We start from the raw sequence: 21,040 nt of genomic DNA on the forward strand, positions 1-21,040 counted from the left end.
TCATGGATAATATATCTCTTTATATAAAGCTCTGAGCATAAGCCAACCCCGTCGACGCCGCCTCTCTTCTAATGACGGCTTCGTATTTTTCTTTTTCGTTTTGTTGTCTGATCCCGGATTTGTTGCTGTTTTGTAGGTATTGTGGAAAGGTTGATTGACATTATAAATGTTATTTCAAACAGATCTTCGCATCGAAAAAATTGGTAAATATTCGTCTATTTCGATCTTCTTTTCCTATTGTTTCTCCATTTTTTTTCATCGATATAGAGCGATGTCCGTTTTTCTACCCGTCTTTTACCGTGGAAGGTATTGGTAAATTTCCATCTCTTTAAATCGTCTTTTCCTTCTCCCCTCTTTTACCTATAGAGAATGATGGAATGCAAAGTTGATAAAAGAGAGAAAATTTATGGATAGTTTCTATTCGGAAAACCTTTTGGTACTTTCACATAATGTTTTGCCGTTGGTTTAGCCGAGATTAATAGTGAATTCAAGGTTAGTTCGGACTCATTCCGCTATATTTTGAGTTTTCATTCTTATTCAAAACATATATCTCAACACATAAACCTATGTTTTTTGATTTTATTTTTTATTTTATATAACCTTTAAACTCGATATTGCATTTGTTATAGCAATAGGTCACGTAGAATATCCACCGAACGAAAGACATTTTAGAATTTTTTTTTCTCTTTTTTTTTTTTCAGTTAAAGTCATTTTAATTTGCTGAGAAATTTTTCTGATTCTTCTTTAATTGAATTTAATTTTTTTTGATTATATTAGTTAAACAAGAAATTCTTTGAACTTTGTTTTGCAGTTGTTCGTGACTTAATAAGGTAACAAAATCATACTTTTTTTTATTCATACTTCCATTTTTTCCAAGGGTTGTCATTTGGTGTACATTGGTTCCGTTTAAGGAGTACGATATTTTTGTAGGTTGCAAAATTTACATTGTGTAAGGATTGGGAAGGAATATACAGTTAGGGGAAATTAGTCCCTTTTCCCTAAGATATGTTTATTTTGTCCAGCAGGCATTTGCCTATTTCTGCGCAAAAATATGCTTATTCGTAATGATCAGCGAGTCGTGTGCATTGTATAAAACGAAACGAAAGACAACACCTTGATTGGAAACAAACAAGTTACAAGGTCATTTAGTATTCCAATCACTAAGGTACTGTTGATGGGTAAAACACAAGTGAGCATCTACTTTTTCATAATCCAAATTGTGCTCCAATTACTACTATGTGTGAATATGAAGTGTGAGTTGAGATGTACAAAATAATCTATTACTGGTTACTAAAAGTGTACGGACAGGTGGGATTGGATGACTCAATGAAATGATTTTTAACATGTGTGGTTGTACAATTTCTCACTCCAATTGATTACTAGAAAGTAAAGTTGTAAATCTAAATTTTGTCCCTGTGACATTTAGTTTGAGAATACTAAATTATTAGGTTCTAATGGCTTCCCTACTTGCAACGTTATTAATTGTTTAAGTAAATTTTTTTTGATGTCACAAGTTCATTATTCATTAGTTCCAACTTCCATCTTTGTTATTGTTCCCTTTTTACTAAATATTTGGGTTCTTATAATTTTGCACTTATACGGCTAATTTCTTGCTTGCAAGATTTTCAGGACGGAAAATAAGTTCTTAAACTTGATATATTGTTGTGAAATGGCTTTTCGTATGGTACAAATATTTTTTGTTCGTCATGGATTGTGTTGCCCACCAGTGTCACCTTATCAAAATTCCTCGCAGTGTAATCATGGGCCCTTATTAATTGTATAAAAGGGGGAAGACTACTAACCACAATGCTGCATCACTTAATTAATCAAACTTTTTTTTCATGGAGACTAGGTGAGAGTAGCACACTGGTCTATGTGGTTCTCTAAACAGAGAAAGATAGTTTAGAGGTAGAAAAGTATTTGCGGTCCACCATCCTTTATCAAAAGATTCAAAACGGAAACATGTATTACCTATCAAATAAAATTGCCAAATTTTCGTAACCAAGTATCTGACCCCCACCATTTTACTTTTTTTTTTCGTTTTGGTAATGTTAAAAATTTCGGCAAAAAAATTCTAAGAGATTTTTTTTATCCCATGATATGCCAACTTCATTCAAGAAAAAAATAAAATCTTATAATTTTACCTTAAGAAAATTTGATAAAAACTTTAACATACAAAAGATATTAAAAAATTGGATACATTTAATCCAAAAATATATTCTCAAACAAAATTAAAATAAAGTCACATCACCATCATGATTTAATCTCAAAAATTAAATCAATCATAAAATAAGAATAATACTAAAAAATGTCCAATTACACATTTTACAATTAAACTAATCATAATTACAATTTTAATCTATTGATAATTAAACTAGACCTAATGCGATAAAAATTACAATTCTTATGAAATTAAAACTATTTAATCTATAATCAAAATACTTAGAGTGAGAATCATAATTATGATCTTTGCTGCCATAATCTTAATTATGACAACGTGTGAAAATTGAGTAATAATATAGTATATATTTTTCACAATATTTTACAAGATAAATAATTTTCGTAGCTATATTTTCCATAATTTTTTCTATAAACAGAGATCTTTGTTGTTGTAAATACAAATTAAAATTGCTCAATTTTAGTCCTAATTCTACTCCTCACGTATGTATACGGAGCTTGGCACCGGATGCTCTGTTCCTTAAGCCATTTGTGCCCATGTCTCGGCCACTCACAAGTCGCCATATTGATTATTTGATCTTACAACATATTATATTTTTTTATTGGATTCTTAGAGCATCTATAATAGAGTTTGGGTCTCTAAAAAAATTGGTTCCACGTAGGATTTTAGATATTTTAACATAAAAAAAACTCTCTCCAACGGTAGCTGGATAATCAAAAGTTAGTATGAGTTGGTGGTTTGAGTTTGGATGAGAATATCTAAATTTAGATACTCTCATCCATACCCACGTCATAAAAAAATTCTGTTTATAATTAGTTTGACCTACATTTTAGATTAAGTAACCTATAACTAAATGGTATTGTATTAAAATAGATATAGATATAACTACCAATGGAGATGCTTATCAAAACATGATTCTATATATACATAATGTTAATTAAATGCCTAATTTTAGGTTTCCACATAAGATATATACCCAGACACCATTGGAGATGCTCTTATTTAAGCAGTATAGAAATATTATCTCGAGATCCCGTTCTTTCAAATCGTGGAAATAAATTTTATACCGATGCATCTTTACGAAATAATTATTCAATTGATGAGTGATAAATCATTGATCAGAAAATGAGAAAAGGAAAAAAAAGGCATAATTGATGAACTTATCAAAAAAGAGAAAATTATTATGATCGTTACCTAAATCATGTTTTGGAAATGTTAAGCACAAATAGGATTTAATAGAAAAATCTCTCAAATGAAATCAATGAAGAAACCCATTAATTTTATCTGTCTTTGTGATGAATATTTTGGTTCATTCTTTCTGAAAAATTTGTTATTTATCTTCAATGACCTTCAATTCTCAGCACATCTATTTTCCACTCTTGAAAACCCCTTTTCTTTTTGAGAGTGATGAATCACAATTTTTATTAAGAGAAGATTCTATTTAACATAGTTATTGGATTATAGTTGGATAGAGAGAAGATAATATCCTGTTGAAATATAATCTGCGTGGCGTCCAATGAGTGGCAGAGACCGGCCAAAAAGAGATTTAAGAAATATAGGATTTGGATCAAAACAATAGGAAGCTATCTTACCAAAAATAAAATAAAATATGAAGCTATTTCTCGAGATTCGGGTATGTGTCTCACTTATTTTTAATACCAAGTTATTGTTAATTGTTTTCAACATGGCGGAATATGTCTTGGATGCAATCCCTAACAAGGTAATTTATTTTTTTAAAGCTCGCATATTTTGAAATCAAACCGTTACATGGAGTTTTAATTAACCGTCCGTGCAGGAAATAAAAAACGCTCTTCTGTGAAGCAAATGCAGTTAGTTTGGTTGAAAGAAAGGATTGTTATTGCATGAACTGCTGTACACGTGATACCAAAATCGTACACAGGATAATCTGTCATACTGCGTTGGATGCATAACGTTGGAGCCAGTCAACTAAACCAGTGTACGTATAAAAAATTCCAGAAAAAGAATATGAAGTTTGAACTATCAAATTTCATCTCAAAATGGTGGATCACACTTACAATGCAGTGTTCATTCTTATGGACAGACCATGAGAAGAGTTCATGGGTTCATAGAGGAGCTTTATAAAAAGGTATCAAAAATCAGTTATCCTAATAACTATTCTTTTTGTTGATTATAGTAATATGCTTACAAAATAAACATACTAGTACATGGAACAGAAAGCCATTCCACAATCAAGACATCAATAGTTCCTTGCATAGGAAATACGCTCCATTACCAAGATATTAATCGTTCCTTACCAAGATAAAGTGGAGACAAAGGAAAGAGGAATAGTAAGAAGAAATAATTTTTCATTGCATTGTTTCCCATGAAGTTTACTTTAGCTTTTTTGTTCATTTTATTTTCTAATATATAAATTAATAATTATTAATTTATTAAAAATAATTGAGCAAATTACATACTCTTACACCAAGATATTTGTTTAGCCATCAGTTTTTGTACTTTTTTCTTTATATAATATTATGTAACCAGTTTCCAATATTCCATACCAATAGATAGACCCGTGCATCGCACGGGTGAAAAACTAGTTATGTCAATTTTAATCTTTGTCATTTTTTTTTGTTGGCTCTATATAAAATGACAATTATTCTCCATTTTTTTAAATTGTTATGTTTTCTTTCTGAGAATTGCTAGGTTGACCTAAATATTTTTCTCGGAAAAATCACCGGGCGAAACATGTAGTGAGACCAACTAAAACATTTCCTATCCCTATCGTCGCTGAGTTTTTCAGGGGTTATATTTTGGAAAAAATTGTGGTCATCCTGTACAATTGTTTCTTTTGTATTAATAACCATCTTTCACGTAAAGAAAATCAACCGCAACTTCCATAATAAATGTTACTTATATCTTAACGACATAGAATAAACATTGCCACTAACACACTGATCACCTGCACTACCATCACCAGTCCACTCATCACCACTACCTTTTCCACCACCAACAATATCGTCACTGGCTCCATGCACCACCACTCACAAAAACCACCCGATCATCTGTAATGATTATTAACAAATTTATTATTTATTTAATGAAAATATATTTCATTTATAATGAGAGATTAGTAAAATATCTATTATGTGAAGTTAATGATACAATAATGATATAAACAACCACGACAATTGATATATCTTTTCTCTAACCAAATCTCAGCCACTCTTTATCTTGCCCAACTTGTCCAAATGCAAAATTTAGATTAATACGCAAAAAGATAATTTTACAGTTTTTTTTCTGGAATGGATGCAAAATAAAACATTAATTATAGTTTACATGTAAATAATTTTTTAGATGTCAAAAACAGTTGGGGACCAGCTTGTCGCTCGGCTACCGATCAACTCAGTGTAAACGTTTGTTCTTTTGTTTTTTAATAAAGCCTTATGAGGCAACTTTTTATGCAAAATAATTTTTTCAATTATAACCGCGCTTTATATTGGTTTGGTATCTAGCTTCCAGAATGATCTTGGTTTCCTTATAGTCCTCAATCGTTCATTTTCTTTCTTGTCTCGACCCGAGAAATATCTGGCCCATAATATTTATTTTAATTTAAAAAGGAAAAAAAATAAAAAAAAATAAATTTAAAAACTAACATCAAAAAATATAAAATAATTAAGGGTAACTAAGTAACTTATCTACCTTATGACACATTTCTCATCCCACTACCACTACTTCTTCCAGCACCACCACCATTAACGTCATCCCATTACCATTCTCACGTCCAACACCCACCACCATTATCCCCACCGCTGATCCACCACCCTCGCCCGCCATCAGAACCAATATTAATGCCCACTGATTCAATATAATATAAAATTTATCATGTACTATATTAATGAAAGTATTATTCGAAATTTAAAAAAGATAAAAAATAAAAGAAAAACAAATTTAAAAACTAATATCAATTAAAAAAATAAACCAAGGTAACTTAGTAATTTATCTACCATATGACACATTTCTCATCCCACTACCACTACTTCTTCCAGCACCACCACCATTAGCGTCATCACTCCACCATTCTCATATCCAACACCCACCACCATTATCTCCATCGTTGATCCACCACCCCCATCCACCATCACAACCAATATTAATGTCCACTAATTCAATATGATAAATTTAGTATGTATTGTATTAACGAAAGTATTATTTTAATTTTTTTTTAAAAAAGTAATGTCAAATAAAAAAACAAACCAAGGGTAACTAAGTAATTTATCTACTTTAGGACACCTTTCTCATCCCACTACCACTACTTCTTCCACCACCACCACCATTAACGTCATCACTCCATCATTCTCATTAACACCCACCACCATTATCCCCACCGTTGATCCACCACCCCCACCCACCATCACAACCTCCATTAATGTCTAGTGATTAAATATAAGATAAATTTATTACATATTGTATTAATGAAAGCAATATTTATTTGATTAATTAAACAAACATTTATTATGAAATACTAATAGACCATTTATTATTGAAATTTAATTAAACTGATCATTTTACAACCGTAGATTTAGCTTTCCCTACCACTACTTCTTCCAGCCAGTGGCGGACGCACACTGGGGTCGAATGGGGTCAGCAGACCCCACTCAATTTTGTTTTCCACGTACTAATTAATTAGATATTTTAGTGTTTGACCCCTCTCAAGTTTAAATATTAGGGTTTGACCCCTCACTAAAAATTTTCTAAGTCCACTGCTTCCAGCACCACCACCATTAACGTTATCACTCCACCATTCTCACATCCAACACCCACCGCCACTATCCTGCCGGTGATCCACTACCCTTGCCCATCATCACAACCAATATTAATGTCCACTGATTCAATATAATATAAATTTATTATGTAATGTATTAACGAAAGTATTATTTTAAATTAAAAAAAAAGTAATATCAAATAAAAAAATAAACCAAGGGTAACTAAGTAATTTATCTATCTTAGGACATCTTTCTCATCCCACTACCACTACATCTTCCATCACCACCACCACCATTAATGTCATCACTCCACCATTTTCACAAACACCCACCCACCACCATTATCACCACCGTTGATCCACCACTCCCACCCACCATCACAACCACCATTAATGTCTACTGATTTAATATAAGATAAATTTATTATGTACTGTATTAATGAAAGCATATTTATTTGATTAATTAAACAAACATTTATTATGAAATATTAATAGAACATTTATTATTGAAATTTAATTAAACTAATCATTTCACAGCTGTAGATTTAGCTTTTCTTGGGAGAAATCTGGACCACCCTTTAACTTGCCTAAATTATTTAAACTATGGTTTATAAGGGAGAGATTGTCAAATAAAATGAACAACTAAGAATTTTGAAAAATTTAACCCAAGTAGAGATATAGGGATAATCTGTCGGAGAAATTTGAGAGGCAGTGGGATGATTCGCTATAAACATATGTACTCCTATTACGTTTTAATTAAAATTGAATCAGGAACCACGGGTATTCGTCGGGTAGACCCGACAAGGACCCGAAAGTAATCGGTTTCTTACCGGATCTATCGGTCGGGTATTAAAACTACTAACGGGTCTAATATTAGACCCGAAAATGGATCCAATTCACCGGATCCGGTCCGGGTATTTGGATACTCATTGACAGCCCTGGTGCAAGGGCAGCAACAAGTGTGGAAAAACAATGGTCAAGCAAGAGAGAGGGGAGTGTTCTTTTCCCGATTACATCTACCAACAACAGTCTCCCAATTGTACAAAATTTGATTAGCACAATCTACACATCAAGTCCCACTCCAACTACTAAGCAAATTGATGTTTATTAAAGCACTTAAACATTTAAAAGAGTTATAACAATGTTAAACATATTTAAAAAATAATTCTTTGAGCATGGCATGAAAGTCGTTTAGATGGGCATAGCATTCTATCAAAGGGTACAAAATGAAGAATGATGCTCCAATAACATGGAAGTCGTTAAGATGGGCATAGCATTCTATCAAACGGTCCTACCAACAAAATGCAATTGTCGTAAAATGGTTGGTGACAGCCCTCTTCTGGTCACTTTTAAAATTATGGTCCCAAGTAAGGGTTCAATAGTGTCCAAAATTTAAGATAATTATAAAAAAAACAACCAAGTGTAATTGATTTACAAGTTGTTTAGCGTTTTCTGAATGACACACTATATTTAAGAGATAAAGAACATGAGATACCAATTTGGGTAACACCTCCAGTTGGCATAGTTCAGCAACGACTTCCTCCAAAATTATCTAACTTGTTTGGAACTATACTTCAATCCTGGCATTAGATTAAACAGTGAGAAACGGGTAAAAAATCTAAGAAACCAGGACAAGAAGTAAAGCAGGCATGTCCATAATCATTTTCTTACGAGTTATGACATACCAAGATTTCACAGTATCATTAGAAAGAAAGATCTTCAAAATGAATTTATGCCATACGAACAAAAATCTCAAAGTTACAATCCATGCAAATGCAACAACTAATGACACTTAATTAGATCAGTATTCCACACATAGGGCAAGGCAGAGCATTCAACTACCTCGAAGTTTTTCTCCTCAAACATACTGACACAGCTTTCATTACAGACCATGATAAAGTTGAAGCAGATAGCATAATGTAATGCCTAGTGATCAAACACCAATACACCAAGGCATAAAGAGGAGACTTGGTGTAGTTGTGAAGGTTTAATATGTCACCAAATCCAAATTTATCTTCAAGTAAACGATCAAGGTTGGTTCTGTTCCTGCAAGCCAATTGTCTCTTCCTTTCCAACCAAAGATATCTCATCCTTTCTCACTATCCAACTTCTCAAACAGGAAATGCTAATCATCGTCATCTTCGGTCAACTCAACCTCCTCTCTTGCTCTTATGTTCCTTGTATCCGACTGTGTCAAAAACAAACCTCGTCGACTCATAATAACAAGATCAAGAAGCTTTCTTCTCGCAATGTATACAGGATTTGGTTCAATTAAACAACCCCTCTCAAAAGCTTCTCTTAGAAAAACAGTGTGTGTTTTACCTTTAGTAGATAGATAAAAAATTCCGGGGTGATCTAAAAACAAGTCCCTAATATTCAAATCAATACCAAACCATTTTCTAAAATGACTAATCTTCTCCACCTCTATCATCTTTTCGACTGTCAAACTTAAGAACTCGTGAACAATTCCTACAGCCCTTTTCTCCAACGCCTTGACACCAGCTTTCGGTTTCCCTTTCTCTCCCATCTGATCATAAGGTCCAACGTATGACAACGTCTGCCATTCCTTTACTTTTCCTCTAAATACTTTACCAAGTTTCATCCCAGGTGGATACCCTTGTTTGAAAGCAAATCTAATTTGGGATTCATCAACCTTAGAATCCTTCTTATTGCACTCATCTTCTCTCCAATTCTCAACTGCAGTAATAAAATTAGGGTTTATAGATTCCAATTTAATAATATGAGTATTGGGTTCATTTGGGGCATCCGAAAGTGAAAAAAGCTTAGGATTTTGAGAAATTATCGATTCCTCAAAACCATCTGGTAATCCAAGTTCTCTCCACACCTTAAAAACTGCACGAAGTGGTAAAGATTTAGATACTGACATTGATAGGATCCGAACTAATCGTTCAATAACAATGGGTTTCGAAGCTTCGATCGCTGCAGCTTCTTCTCGGGAGATTTGAAGAGCTTTATCAGTTAATTTATAGAAAGGCTCAGACTTTGAATGATTATAAAAGATGTTGAAAATATGAGGGTATTTACGGAGGAAAGATGAAGCACCATGATTGAGATGAAGTTTTTGAGAGAGTTTAGAAAGAAAATGGACTGATATTGATGAGTTATTGGTAGTGTCTGCAAGTAAAAGATCTTGAACAGAAACAACTTTTAGATAGTTCTTGTAATTTTTCATTAGTTTATCAAAAGTTGGGTCTCTAGCTCTTGATGCTACATATTCAGCTGATGTTGTTTTGAATCTGATAGAAATGAGTTTAGTATACGGGTATTTGAAGACGAATTTGATTCTTGTTAGGGTTTGAATCGCCATTAGTGGAGGTTTCACTCATAGAACCATGTAACTCTCTCTTTGTATTTCCTGCCAAGTAAAAAATGAAGAATGGTTGACAGCATACCGCAGAAACACCGCGACTCCTTCTCTATAGCGTTTTTTCGTTCTATCAGTACTCATCCAGGATTTATACTGAAACGTAAAGAGAACCAGTAGATCAATAACATCAGCTGCACTTCAATGAAAGCAGAAACTGATAAATCAATTCAGAAATACAAGCCTAGCAATAACTAATAAATATGTTTCAATTCAAAACAGTTGTTATCCCCTGACTTAAGAATTTAGACATACAAGTCTTGAAATTAACAATAAATTCAGCACAATTTGAAACATAAAAAATCTATATGGACAAACATGGCAACAACAGATGCATATTAGCTGAGATTTAGAAAGTGGCACTAGTTCTGGTGTTGATTAAATGGTGGTGTTCCGGAGTTGGTACATTTCGCGAGAATGAATTGCAGCAGCTCTAGGGTCAGTGTGTTTGGTACATTAGAGTCAACAGTGATTTCTGCAGTCGGTGGTTAGAGTCAACAGTGTCATTTCGCATACCTATGAGTCTATATAGAAAAACCTGACAGGTGATGACCATGCCAGTGTTCCATAGTGAAGTTACAATTACAAAGGTACATACCTATCGTTAATAATCAAAGAATACTTGATATGGTGCCATAAACAATACATTATTGTCGAAAAATCTAGAGATCTCGTAAGCAAACTACCCAAAGGTTTTAAATCGACACGTCGAAAAATATATTCACAAACACTAGCATGCGAAAATTGTATCGTAACTACATAGCAATAAATCGAAGCGCAAATAAGGGATTAGACAAAAGTAAACCCAAACACAAAAAAAACACAACCTGAAGTACTAGACCCAAGCCTAAACCGACGTAGGCCAGCAACAAACAACAAAGAAAGAGGCCTTCTATTTCTTCTTGGCAGGGGTTCTCTTCACTCTGCCAAGTTTTTCATCACAAGATGCCCATGGCCAAAGTATTTTAGCTTGTTCCCTCTCAGTTTTAGGAGTGTTGTAGTAAATGATAGAGAAGATCTCAAATTGAATGGTAACAGTTAAATCCTAAGTTCCTAAGCTGTCGACATAAACTGCAATCAACCAAATCTAATTTTTCAGTTGGACTCTAGTGACACATTGCTACTTGGACCATCCCCTGCCAATGTACTCATACCAAATCTAATAATGTTCATGAAGTATGATTGAACAATGACAGAGAAATAAACTACAACAGTAACAGGAGTATCATTGAGTCGAGAAAGAACCACCTTTGTTATTCTTTTCAGTTAAGCGCAATTGACTGACTACTCTTGTGCAAAGCTGTCCAATCCACTTATGAATAATAGCATGTGATTTTCCTGCAAGAATATATCCTATAAGTTAGTTAAATCTCCATGCTCTAGAACTAACTTTTCATAACGTATCAACTAACACCAGAGAAGAACAGAAGAGAAGCTCCAGTTCAAAAAAAAAAAAAATATCCAATATGCTCTTTTACAGTAACTATTACGAAAAAAAACATGGGGAAGCTATTGAAAAACACGGTAGGAACTAGCAAATATCATATTAACAAATATCACATGGCTTTCGAACATTCAGAATTCTGAACATTTGCAGCGGCATTCCAAATGCGAATGGATGAGACATCGAAGTGTCATTTCCAATAAGTACTCTAATTGAACTACCAACAATGGCATCGTAAGTGCCATAAACCACAAAACAAAATGATGACATCTAATGCTCTTTTTCACAATGCTAGAGAGGATCCAAGGAATATCAAGTGAAATGCAGAAGGCAAAACGAAGGATAGCAATGCACAAACTGTACTTCCGACTAGTGAAATGAAAACACCAAACCCAGGAACACATAACGCTATCAGGGCCTGTCCAATCACCTGGAAAGACCTACACAGGTACAATCCATACCTTTCTCTCTTTTCAAATACTTCCTTCTTATCTGAATAACAGATTTTCTGAAACCACGGACAATAATTATGCAATGCTACTGCCATTCCAATGAAGAGGAAAATAATTATGTTGCATTAGTAATGGTTCAAGCTACTGGACTCTCACTGAGAGAATCTCACTTGAGACTTGAGCACGTATCCTCTGTCCCTATACCTTCTGGACTCCATGTATGCACCTATAGAATGGTGACTTTGGTGCCAAAGTGAAGTTTGCAGAGGAAGAATTACAGAAACCTGAACCACGCATACTCAATCAGTATCAGCACAGACTAACTTGGGACATCTTAGTGATCTGACTTCAGTGATAAATCAAGGACTCTGGACAATCTAATCAAAAAATTCTAATCCGAGCTTGGTCTAACTTTTCATAGGTCTGGATTATAATTTGAATCGAGCTTTACTATAGGCAAGTTTGAAACCACTATTCATGCTTGAGAAACCTAACTGCGTAAGCTAGAAATTTTTTCTTTTCAATTTTAAAAAGCTTAAATTTCATAATTTTCATTATTTGCCAAACTCCAGCACTGTAAGGGTACTACTGTACGCTAATTATCCCTAAACAAGAATCCAAAACATTCAATTATAAGGTTAAAACAAACCAAATCACCCAACAAAGCAGATAACCATAACTCTTGAACCCAACAATGGATGGTTTTTTCTAACGGCTATCAGTCACTTCTAATACAGCGCTACAAAATAATCAACTTTTTAAAAGGATTTTGCAAAGAAATTGTTTGAAATCAAAAACAAAATTGTAAATCAAAAACTAAGCAGAAATTAACCTTTTTCCCCAATTTTGATTTAATCTAATTGATTTTCAACAATTTCTTCAACTTTTCTTTCTTTAATTAGTCCCTGCAGATAGAATTTACATTAATCAACAAATATTGAAGATTCAAATGCTGTTGAATTTAAAAATTAAGAATGACTCTTACACAGTCGATATTGAAGATTCGCAATGGTGATTCGAGAAATAAGAGAGAAATCTGTGATTCGAGAAAGAAGAGAGAAATCTGAGCGAGAGAGGGAAATTTTCTGGGTGTAAAAGGGATTTTAGCCTTTTAGGGAAATTTTCTGTATGGTTTGTTTCTGGTTAGGTGTTCATGGAAACAAAAATGGGGACTGTGTCCCTGGTGCGATAGTGCACGCATACCAGCTAAGTCAGGCGCATCCGAGAAGGGAGAATTTCATTGTTACAACAACAAAACTAGTGATAAAAATCCTAGGTGACCAACTATGTGGCACAAAAAATCCAGTCATATTATTTTTAATAAATTAAAACAGTTTAATTTAAAAGTTGCACAAAAACCTCAGTTCAAATAATAATGAGCAAATTTAGTTTTGTCTGAATTTGTAATTTCCAAAACTGACCTTTAGTATAAATCTAACTGTTTCAAATGAATCCCGATCAGAAACAGAATTCTGAAAACCAGAGCTCCAGTTCCGGCGAAATAAAAAAGCGAAAACGAGATTTTGTTTCTGTTGAAATCAGATTCACATCAGAAGAATCATCTTCTTAGTTTACAGATTCAGAGAAATTTCTTCTTCGTTTGTCCAGTTTCAGATCTTAATTCAAAATAGAAGAATCATCTTCTCCTGATTTCGATTCAATTCATAGAATTTTTTTTTAGGTTAAAACTGATTCAATAGGATACGAGAAGCTACAGATACAGATTCAGAGATCTGGTATTTAATCGAAGGAGATTATAGAATTCGTTTCGGATTAAGCCGTGTGTTATATTCCGATTATTCATCAACGAAACAATCACTTTGTATTGATCATCGTCGTCTTCAGTTTAAGCTCTGTGTAGTATTAGAATTATTCAGTAATGAATCAATCAACTTTTCAGGTACTCAATTGTCTCTTTTCTGTTGAATTATGATTTTCTAGTGAATAAACTGAATTGATGATGTTCTTATGAATTAACGAATAAACTGAATTGATGATGTTCATATGATATCTTATGTTTTTGTTGATGTTCTTATGAAGGATTCTATTTGGAATGAACTTTTTTATGATTGTTATGAAATTCAATTTTGTTGTTGTTGTTGATATTCACATCTGGTGAAACTGTTTTTGGTTTCATCATTTGTTCTGTAGATTATGGATTCTGTTCTCGCAGTTGTATGTCACAAAGAAGATTTTTTAACTTTTCGTTTTTGCCTCCAAGAGTCTTTTGCTAATTTGAAGACTAGTATATGCTCAAGTTGGTGTGAATTCTCTCCTCCTTATATGGAGATTTTTCACATGGTTGATGATCAACAAAAGTTCATTCATTCTGATTTTGATCTTCAATCATTGACTCTATTTAGTCTGCATAATAAAGAATGAACTATGGAGTTACATGTAAATGACAAAGCCGAGTGTTCTGTTTCAACAAGTTCATCAGTTATAGCTTTTGACCAGCCACCGAGTTTTGGAATTATACCTTTAGAGAAGCCACGAATTGATTATGATGTTCCAGATAAAATTAAGGAACCGCTGAAGTCTGCTCACTGGTTAAATCTTTTTGAGGGAGTTGAACAGGTGTTCCCGGGTGGTGTTAAACAAATTCGTTGTGATTACTAAAGTTTCACGCAACAAGTGGATATGAATTCAAGATCTACATGAATGAGAAGTTGAGGATTGGTGCATGTTGTGCTAATAAGAAAGAGGATAAATGTAACTGGCATTTATATGTTGTGTCTGTTGATGGTGTTGTAGGAAGTCCTTTTATTATCAAGGAACTAGATAATCAACATACTTGTGTTGGTTGATTTGTTAACATACCACAGGTATCGAAGAAACTAATTAGTAGCTTGATTATTGATGAAATTAAGCAGGATCCTAATAAGAAAACTAAGCATATTATGGATCAGTTTACGAGAGAGTATGGCTTTGACATTAGTCATTATTATGCATACTCAGGGAAGAAGCATGCATTTTGAATACCATATGGGGAGAGAATGAGAAATCCTTTATGTTCTTGAACTGGTATAAAAACAAGTTGATTGAAACCAATCCTGGATCCCATGTCGTTTTGGAAGTTGAAGAAGAGACTCAAAAATTTCAGAGGATGTTTATCTGTTTTGAAGCTTGTAGTCGTGGATTCAATTTCTGTCGTCCTGTATTATTCGTTGATGCGACTCATTTGAAAAGCAAGTACCTTGGTCATATGATGGCAGCAACAGGTCTAACTGGGAATGACTGTAAGGTTTTCATCATTTTTTCTTTTTGTTTCATCATTTTTTTTTCTGTTGGTTTCATCATTTTTATTTTTTGTTTCTCCGGTGTTGTGCTTTTTGTTCATTGCTTTTTTTTCATGTTACTGAAATCTACCCTCTTGCGTATGCTGTAGTTTCATCGGAGAATGAAGCGAACTGGAAATGATTTTTGGAAAATTTGAAGGAAGTCCTTTCTCCTTTGCGACCAAAGCTTACTTTTGTGAGTGATCGAGGTATTGGATTGGTAACTCAAATTCCTGTTGTTTTTCCTGAGGCTGTTCATGGTTGGTGCAATTGGCATATGGAATGCAATATCAATACATTCTTACCAAAGAATTGCAAGGTTTATAACAAATATGTATTGGGATTGTTTAAGAAATGTGTGTATGCTCATACTCATAAAGAATTTACAGAGAATTGGGATAAGTTGAGGAAGGTTGAAAATCAGAAGTTACAAGACTATCTAAGTAGAGCTTCTGTTGATAAATGGGCAAGTTTTTTCTTCAAGGGTAGACGATATGTAGGTTGTGTTCAAATATTGCTGAGAGTTTCAATGGTTCGGTCGTTGAAGAGAGAGAGAAGCCTATGGCCATCATGGTTGATGAGATCAGGGTGAAGCTTATGGACCAAATGTGTAAACGTCGCGAGGACTCTTCAAACTTGATGAATTGGCGTTAAACTCTATGTCCAGATTATGAAGATCTTCTCCACGACAACAAGATGCATGGATGTAACTACCGAGTCACCAAGTCGTCAGAATACATGTTTGAAGTTTATGCTTCATTAACACAGATGGTCGACTTGAAAATAAAAACATGTTCTTGCAATCGTTGGCGTATTGACGGCTTCCCGTGTGCCCATGCTGTCCGTTGTATCATGGCGAATGGAGAAGATCCTTACAAGTATGTTGAACACTACTTTACAGTAAATTTCTATCGAGAATCATATAAATATGCAATCAATACTGTCCCCACATTTGATAAGCCTGCGATAGTGTCTCCGAAATCGATGGTTTTTGGTCCGAATAATGGACCACAGCCAGGACGTCCATCGAAGAAGAAGAGGATTCCTAATACAGGTTCATTTCCCAATAAAAAGATGAGAACCTGTGGTTTCTGCAAGGTTTTGACCACCCATAATAGACGGACATGCCCTTCTCGTGAGGTTTCATGAGAACTTGTATCGAATTTCACTTTTAGTTTCGTTTTTAGACTATGAGAACTTTGTTGTGTTGAACTTGCTTTTATATTCTATTTCAGATTTCAGGGTACTTTTGTTTTAGAAGTTAATGTGCTGCAGTGTTTTCATTCTGTAATTTGTCAGAGAATAAACAAATTTGATTAAGCTTTTGTCAGATTTTCTGCAGGCATTTGGTGCAACCAAAATAGGTTTCATCCTATTTTTGATGAAACCAGATTTGATTTCACCATTGTTTTACTTTAACTTTTCTAATGCATCTTTTGAAAATACAGTACATGATGTTGTCTATTGTTGATTGTTTGTGACTACATCGTATTTCCGTAGACATAAGCTTTTAAGAGACTACAACTGAAATTAGACGAATTTTTTTTCTTAATATAAACTATAATTTGTCACCATTACAATTACTCGATGACCATTTCAAAAGTACTTTAAGCTTCAACTAAAACTGAATGTGGAAGAAAAAATGTATATCATCATTACAATTACTAGATCACGATTTGAAAAGTAATTTAAACTTCAACTAAAACTGAATGTTCAAGAGGATGGGCACGACATGCGAGTCTTATTCTATTTCATCAAGGAGTATTTTCAATGCCAACTTTGGTCTCATATTACACACCTTTTCTTGTATATCATCTGTAGACATGTTTCCTTTCAAGAGGCTCTTCATGTAATAGCAAACATGCAGTCCACAATCATTCCTGAAAAACCAAAAAAATGTCTCAATTTGTTACAAGCAACTAACTGAGAGTGCTCTGACATAAGAACCAATTTGTAAAGCATTTTATTTCTAACTGTTTACAAGTGATGAAATGATTTCAAGCATATGTGAAGTATAAACTTCCAAACATAACTTACCCCATTTGTTCACAACATTTAGGGTTGTGCATAGTGTATGGTGTTGGATGACTTGTCTGCTGATCATGGGGGAGCTTTGCGTCGTGCTGTGCAAATGCTGATACTATATATTGTCTCATGCTTTCAACACTTTTTCTGCATTCTTCTTCTGTGGAAGCCAAGGAGTTGTAGTGATAAAATTCCCCGATTTCGAAATCAAAAGAAAGCAATGTCCAATGGTTTACATCTCCAATTGTTGTCAGCAGCGGAACGAACAAAAACTGCACGTTGTAATCCATGTTATAGATGAAACCTTCTATTACAACACCACATCTCTTCCCTAATGAGTGTAATGTCTGAAACAAAATACGAGATAACAACTCCTTAATGAGCTACAAACATGCAAGTTTTGATGAAACCAAACTTGGTTCCATCAAAATTTACCATATAAATAACATCATTTTTTGTGTTCCACACCAATGTTTTCTGCCAAAAAAATCACATTAGAGAATTTTAGAGTAAACTTACATAGGCAAATGTTCTTAGAAACACAACTCTCTTGTACTTTAGGGTACCATCTTGTTTCAACTTATTTTTTTTGATGTTGTTTTGCAGCTTCAACATGTAGAACTCAATGATGTCTCCTTAGACGTCACCCTTTCTCATCAAATTATCCATCATCTTCCCTGATATCCGTAATTGAATATTCATATGCTCCCACGCCGTTGACCTGTTAATTTTATTTTTAACAAGATAGTGAATGATGGATCAAAAAAGGATAAACAATGCATAATTGTAACAAATTTTTGATGAAACCAAATCTTGTTTCATCAGTTATTTCCCACTTACCTTTCATTGTTCATTCTGAAAAAAATGGTCACGAGGGGTTTCTCATTTCTGTTGAGTACCTTCAAGATCTTCAAGTTATCAACTGGTTTCAACTTCACCCACAGATCTTCTTGCACCTCCTTGATGTTCTTGCCCCTGCGAGCTGTAACCTTTCTCCTTTTCACAATGGTGTAATCCCGCATTCTGATAAGTGTTTTCGTCTTTCTTCCATCTTCTCTCATTCTTGTAATCATGTTACTCATCCTTTGTTCAACAATGATTTCTCCCTGTCCTTGCTCTTTGCTGTCACTCTGCGACAGTCTTAAATTGAATCCAGGTTCTTCATTTTCTAGTTCAACTAAATCACTCGCCATTTCTATGGCTGAGTAGTAGTATACGCTTCCAACATTTGGCTTTGACGATGAACAACCTTTCTTATTGTATTCGGATTCCATTTGCTGAATAACATCTTCGTCAATCACAAACTGAGTTTCGTTTTCTTCTTGCTCAATAATATGCTTCGACGAAGAAGCTTTCTTCATTTCATATTCCACCCGCTCTTCCACTTTGATATCCTCAATGGTATTTGGAGTTAACTTATTACCTTCTCCTTCTTGTTCATCACTGATGACTGGCTTCGACGAAGAAGCGTTCTTCATTTCAGATTCCACCTATTCGGCCACCTTGATATCCTCAATAGTATTTAGATTCAGCTCATTACCCACTCCTTCTTGTTCATCCTCGGTGGATGTCTTTGACAAAGAAGCATTCTTCATTTCAGATTCCACCTGTTCGGCCACCATGATATCCTTAACGGTATTTGGAGTCAACTCATTACCCTCTCCTTCTTATTCATCCTCGGTGGCTGGCTTTGATGAAGTAGATATGACCTGCTCTTTTGGTTCTCCTTCTATTTGTTTTAAAAAATTTGTAAGGCCAACATCTAAAAAGACGCTAGCTAGAATGGGATCTCCACCTGTTTCAGTTTCATGTTCTGTTTCTACATTGGTTGAGTCCTTTTCTGGTTGCATGAGAAAATCTTCAAGAGTTTCATCAGCGTCTTCTTGTGTTTTGGATGAATCCTTTTCTTGTTCCATCGTAACATTGTCAAATGCTTGAGCAGAATCTTCGTGTGTTTCATTTGCTGCATCCCTTGTTAGCACCTGCAACATTAAGATATCTAAGTCAGTTTATTTTTCATCTTCCTGTATTTTCATAACCTAATGATGTAACTATCTAAAACTTTTGAAGGAAAAGAAAGAACTGGCCAATTCATCAAACAAACATTTTACTGCAGATTTGGTTTCATCAAAAAAAACATTAAGGAAATGGATGAAATCAAATCTGGTTTCATAAAAAAAAAAAACATTAAGGAAATGGTGTTTCAATTTCGGATTTAAGAGTGAACAATGGTTTTAAAAGACTTGCAATAACTCATACAAGTTTATAGTCAGGTAGAAGAATATATAAGTTTCTTGGATTTAATAGTCAACAATGTTATAAATATGCGATGAAACCCTTTCTGGTTCCATCAATAAAGAATTTCCATACCAAACAACGCACAAAAACTAACCTAATAAACTTGATCTAACATATTACCTCAACATCTTCTTCACGGTTCGAAACCGCTTCAGGTACTATTAGAACATCTTCTTCACGATTCGAAACCGCTTCAGGTACGATTGAACATCAGTTTGTTTTATTTTACGCCTCAAGTAAGTGCTCTGTACCGGTTGTTGTGCCCTGTCCTCGGCATCATATTTTTCCAGCAGCTATTCTTCTTCTTCAGAAAGAACATTTGTAGCATTGGTCCTAAGATTTTCAATCAAGATTTGTGCCCATTGTTATCTGGCTTTATATGTGTTAGATTCACTGCTAGCACCAACATTTTCTTCAGCTGTCGCAGGCACCTCAACATTTTCAGTATCACCAATCGGCAATTCAGGTTCAACATGATCTTCAACAACAATATCATCTTCCTCCATGGGCTCAACCAAGCGCATTTCTTGTTCATCATACTGAAGCAAGAATGACCCCTTTCGGTGACCAATATTATCCCGCAGTACACAAGAAAAATTGGTTTCAGCTAAAATATTTGATGAAACCAAAATTGGTTTCAGCTAGAATTTTCATAACATGCCAAAAGAAAAACAAAGCCAATTCCGACATACTTGGTACACCGCAATAATGTGGGAAAAACACAATATCCCATCTATCTATGTATCAATCAGTGGAAATTTTATAGGTTGAGTGGTGGATGATTGGATGAGTCATAATATATGCTGCCCTACATTCCAAACATCATAACTATACTAACCTAATTAAACATCGCATAGAAAGTACAGGATGAGGAGTTGCTACACTTGTGGTGTGAAGCTTTATTGGTGGAACATGGCATGATATACAATTGACACATGGACGATATCTAAAACATAGAAGATTTCGAATATTGTCTAACAAAAATATCATATAAAACCCTCGAAGTTATCTAAGAAACAAAAATTCAGCTAGAATATTTGATGAAACCAAAATTGGTTTCATCGGAAAAGTAAATCTTCTAAGTAAATATTTACCTCAGACAAAAGTTCTGTTTTTTTGTCAAGATTACTGAAGTTAGACAATACTTGTTGGCAGATGTTGCTAAGGTTCCATCTAGCAAACCTCGGATACTTGTCTAGCCCATCTTTTGTTTGTGCTATCTTTGTCATCTCCGCCAACCAATACTGAAA

At 34.1% G+C, this 21,040-nt stretch overlaps 1 protein-coding gene and 1 long non-coding RNA gene across 7 annotated transcripts; one reads left to right on the forward strand and one right to left on the reverse strand.

Moving 5' to 3' along the window:
- The first annotated feature begins 216 nt into the window (after window positions 1–216).
- LOC113278031 lies at window positions 217–1,455 on the forward strand. Its single transcript, XR_003325271.1, has 2 exons — window positions 217–492; window positions 812–1,455. It is a non-coding gene; the product is annotated as an uncharacterized LOC113278031 (long non-coding RNA).
- Window positions 1,456–8,246: 6,791 nt separating this feature from the next.
- Window positions 8,247–13,391, reverse strand: LOC113283405 (protein ROOT PRIMORDIUM DEFECTIVE 1-like). 6 transcript variants are annotated; one of them, XR_003327451.1, is made up of 6 exons: window positions 13,175–13,391; window positions 13,022–13,094; window positions 12,199–12,473; window positions 11,542–11,631; window positions 8,751–10,389; window positions 8,247–8,488 (listed from the first exon to the last, which is right to left on the reverse strand). XR_003327451.1 is itself a non-coding variant. In XM_026532643.1 (4 exons), the coding sequence occupies exon 4, from the start codon at window positions 10,234–10,236 to the stop codon at window positions 9,034–9,036; it is 1,203 nt and encodes a 400-aa protein (XP_026388428.1). In that variant the 5' UTR covers window positions 10,237–10,389; window positions 11,542–11,631; window positions 12,199–12,473; window positions 13,175–13,391; the 3' UTR covers window positions 8,609–9,033. The 6 variants fall into 6 exon arrangements, 5 of the variants coding, with proteins under 5 accessions (XP_026388428.1, XP_026388427.1, XP_026388430.1 ...); XM_026532643.1 differs by lacking the exons at window positions 8,247–8,488; window positions 13,022–13,094 and having other exon boundaries at window positions 8,609–10,389; XM_026532642.1 differs by lacking the exons at window positions 8,247–8,488; window positions 12,199–12,473 and having other exon boundaries at window positions 8,609–10,389.
- Between the last annotated feature and the right edge of the window lie 7,649 nt (window positions 13,392–21,040).

Source organism: Papaver somniferum, chromosome 5 (assembly GCF_003573695.1).
Source record: "Papaver somniferum cultivar HN1 chromosome 5, ASM357369v1, whole genome shotgun sequence".
Taxonomy (NCBI): Eukaryota; Viridiplantae; Streptophyta; class Magnoliopsida; order Ranunculales; family Papaveraceae; genus Papaver; species Papaver somniferum.

What these genes read in the sequence shown, in the direction of transcription:
- LOC113283405 (XM_026532646.1), bottom strand. Translation starts at nt 10,236, where the DNA reads ATGGCGATTCAAACCCTAACAAGAATCAAATTCGTCTTCAAATACCCG.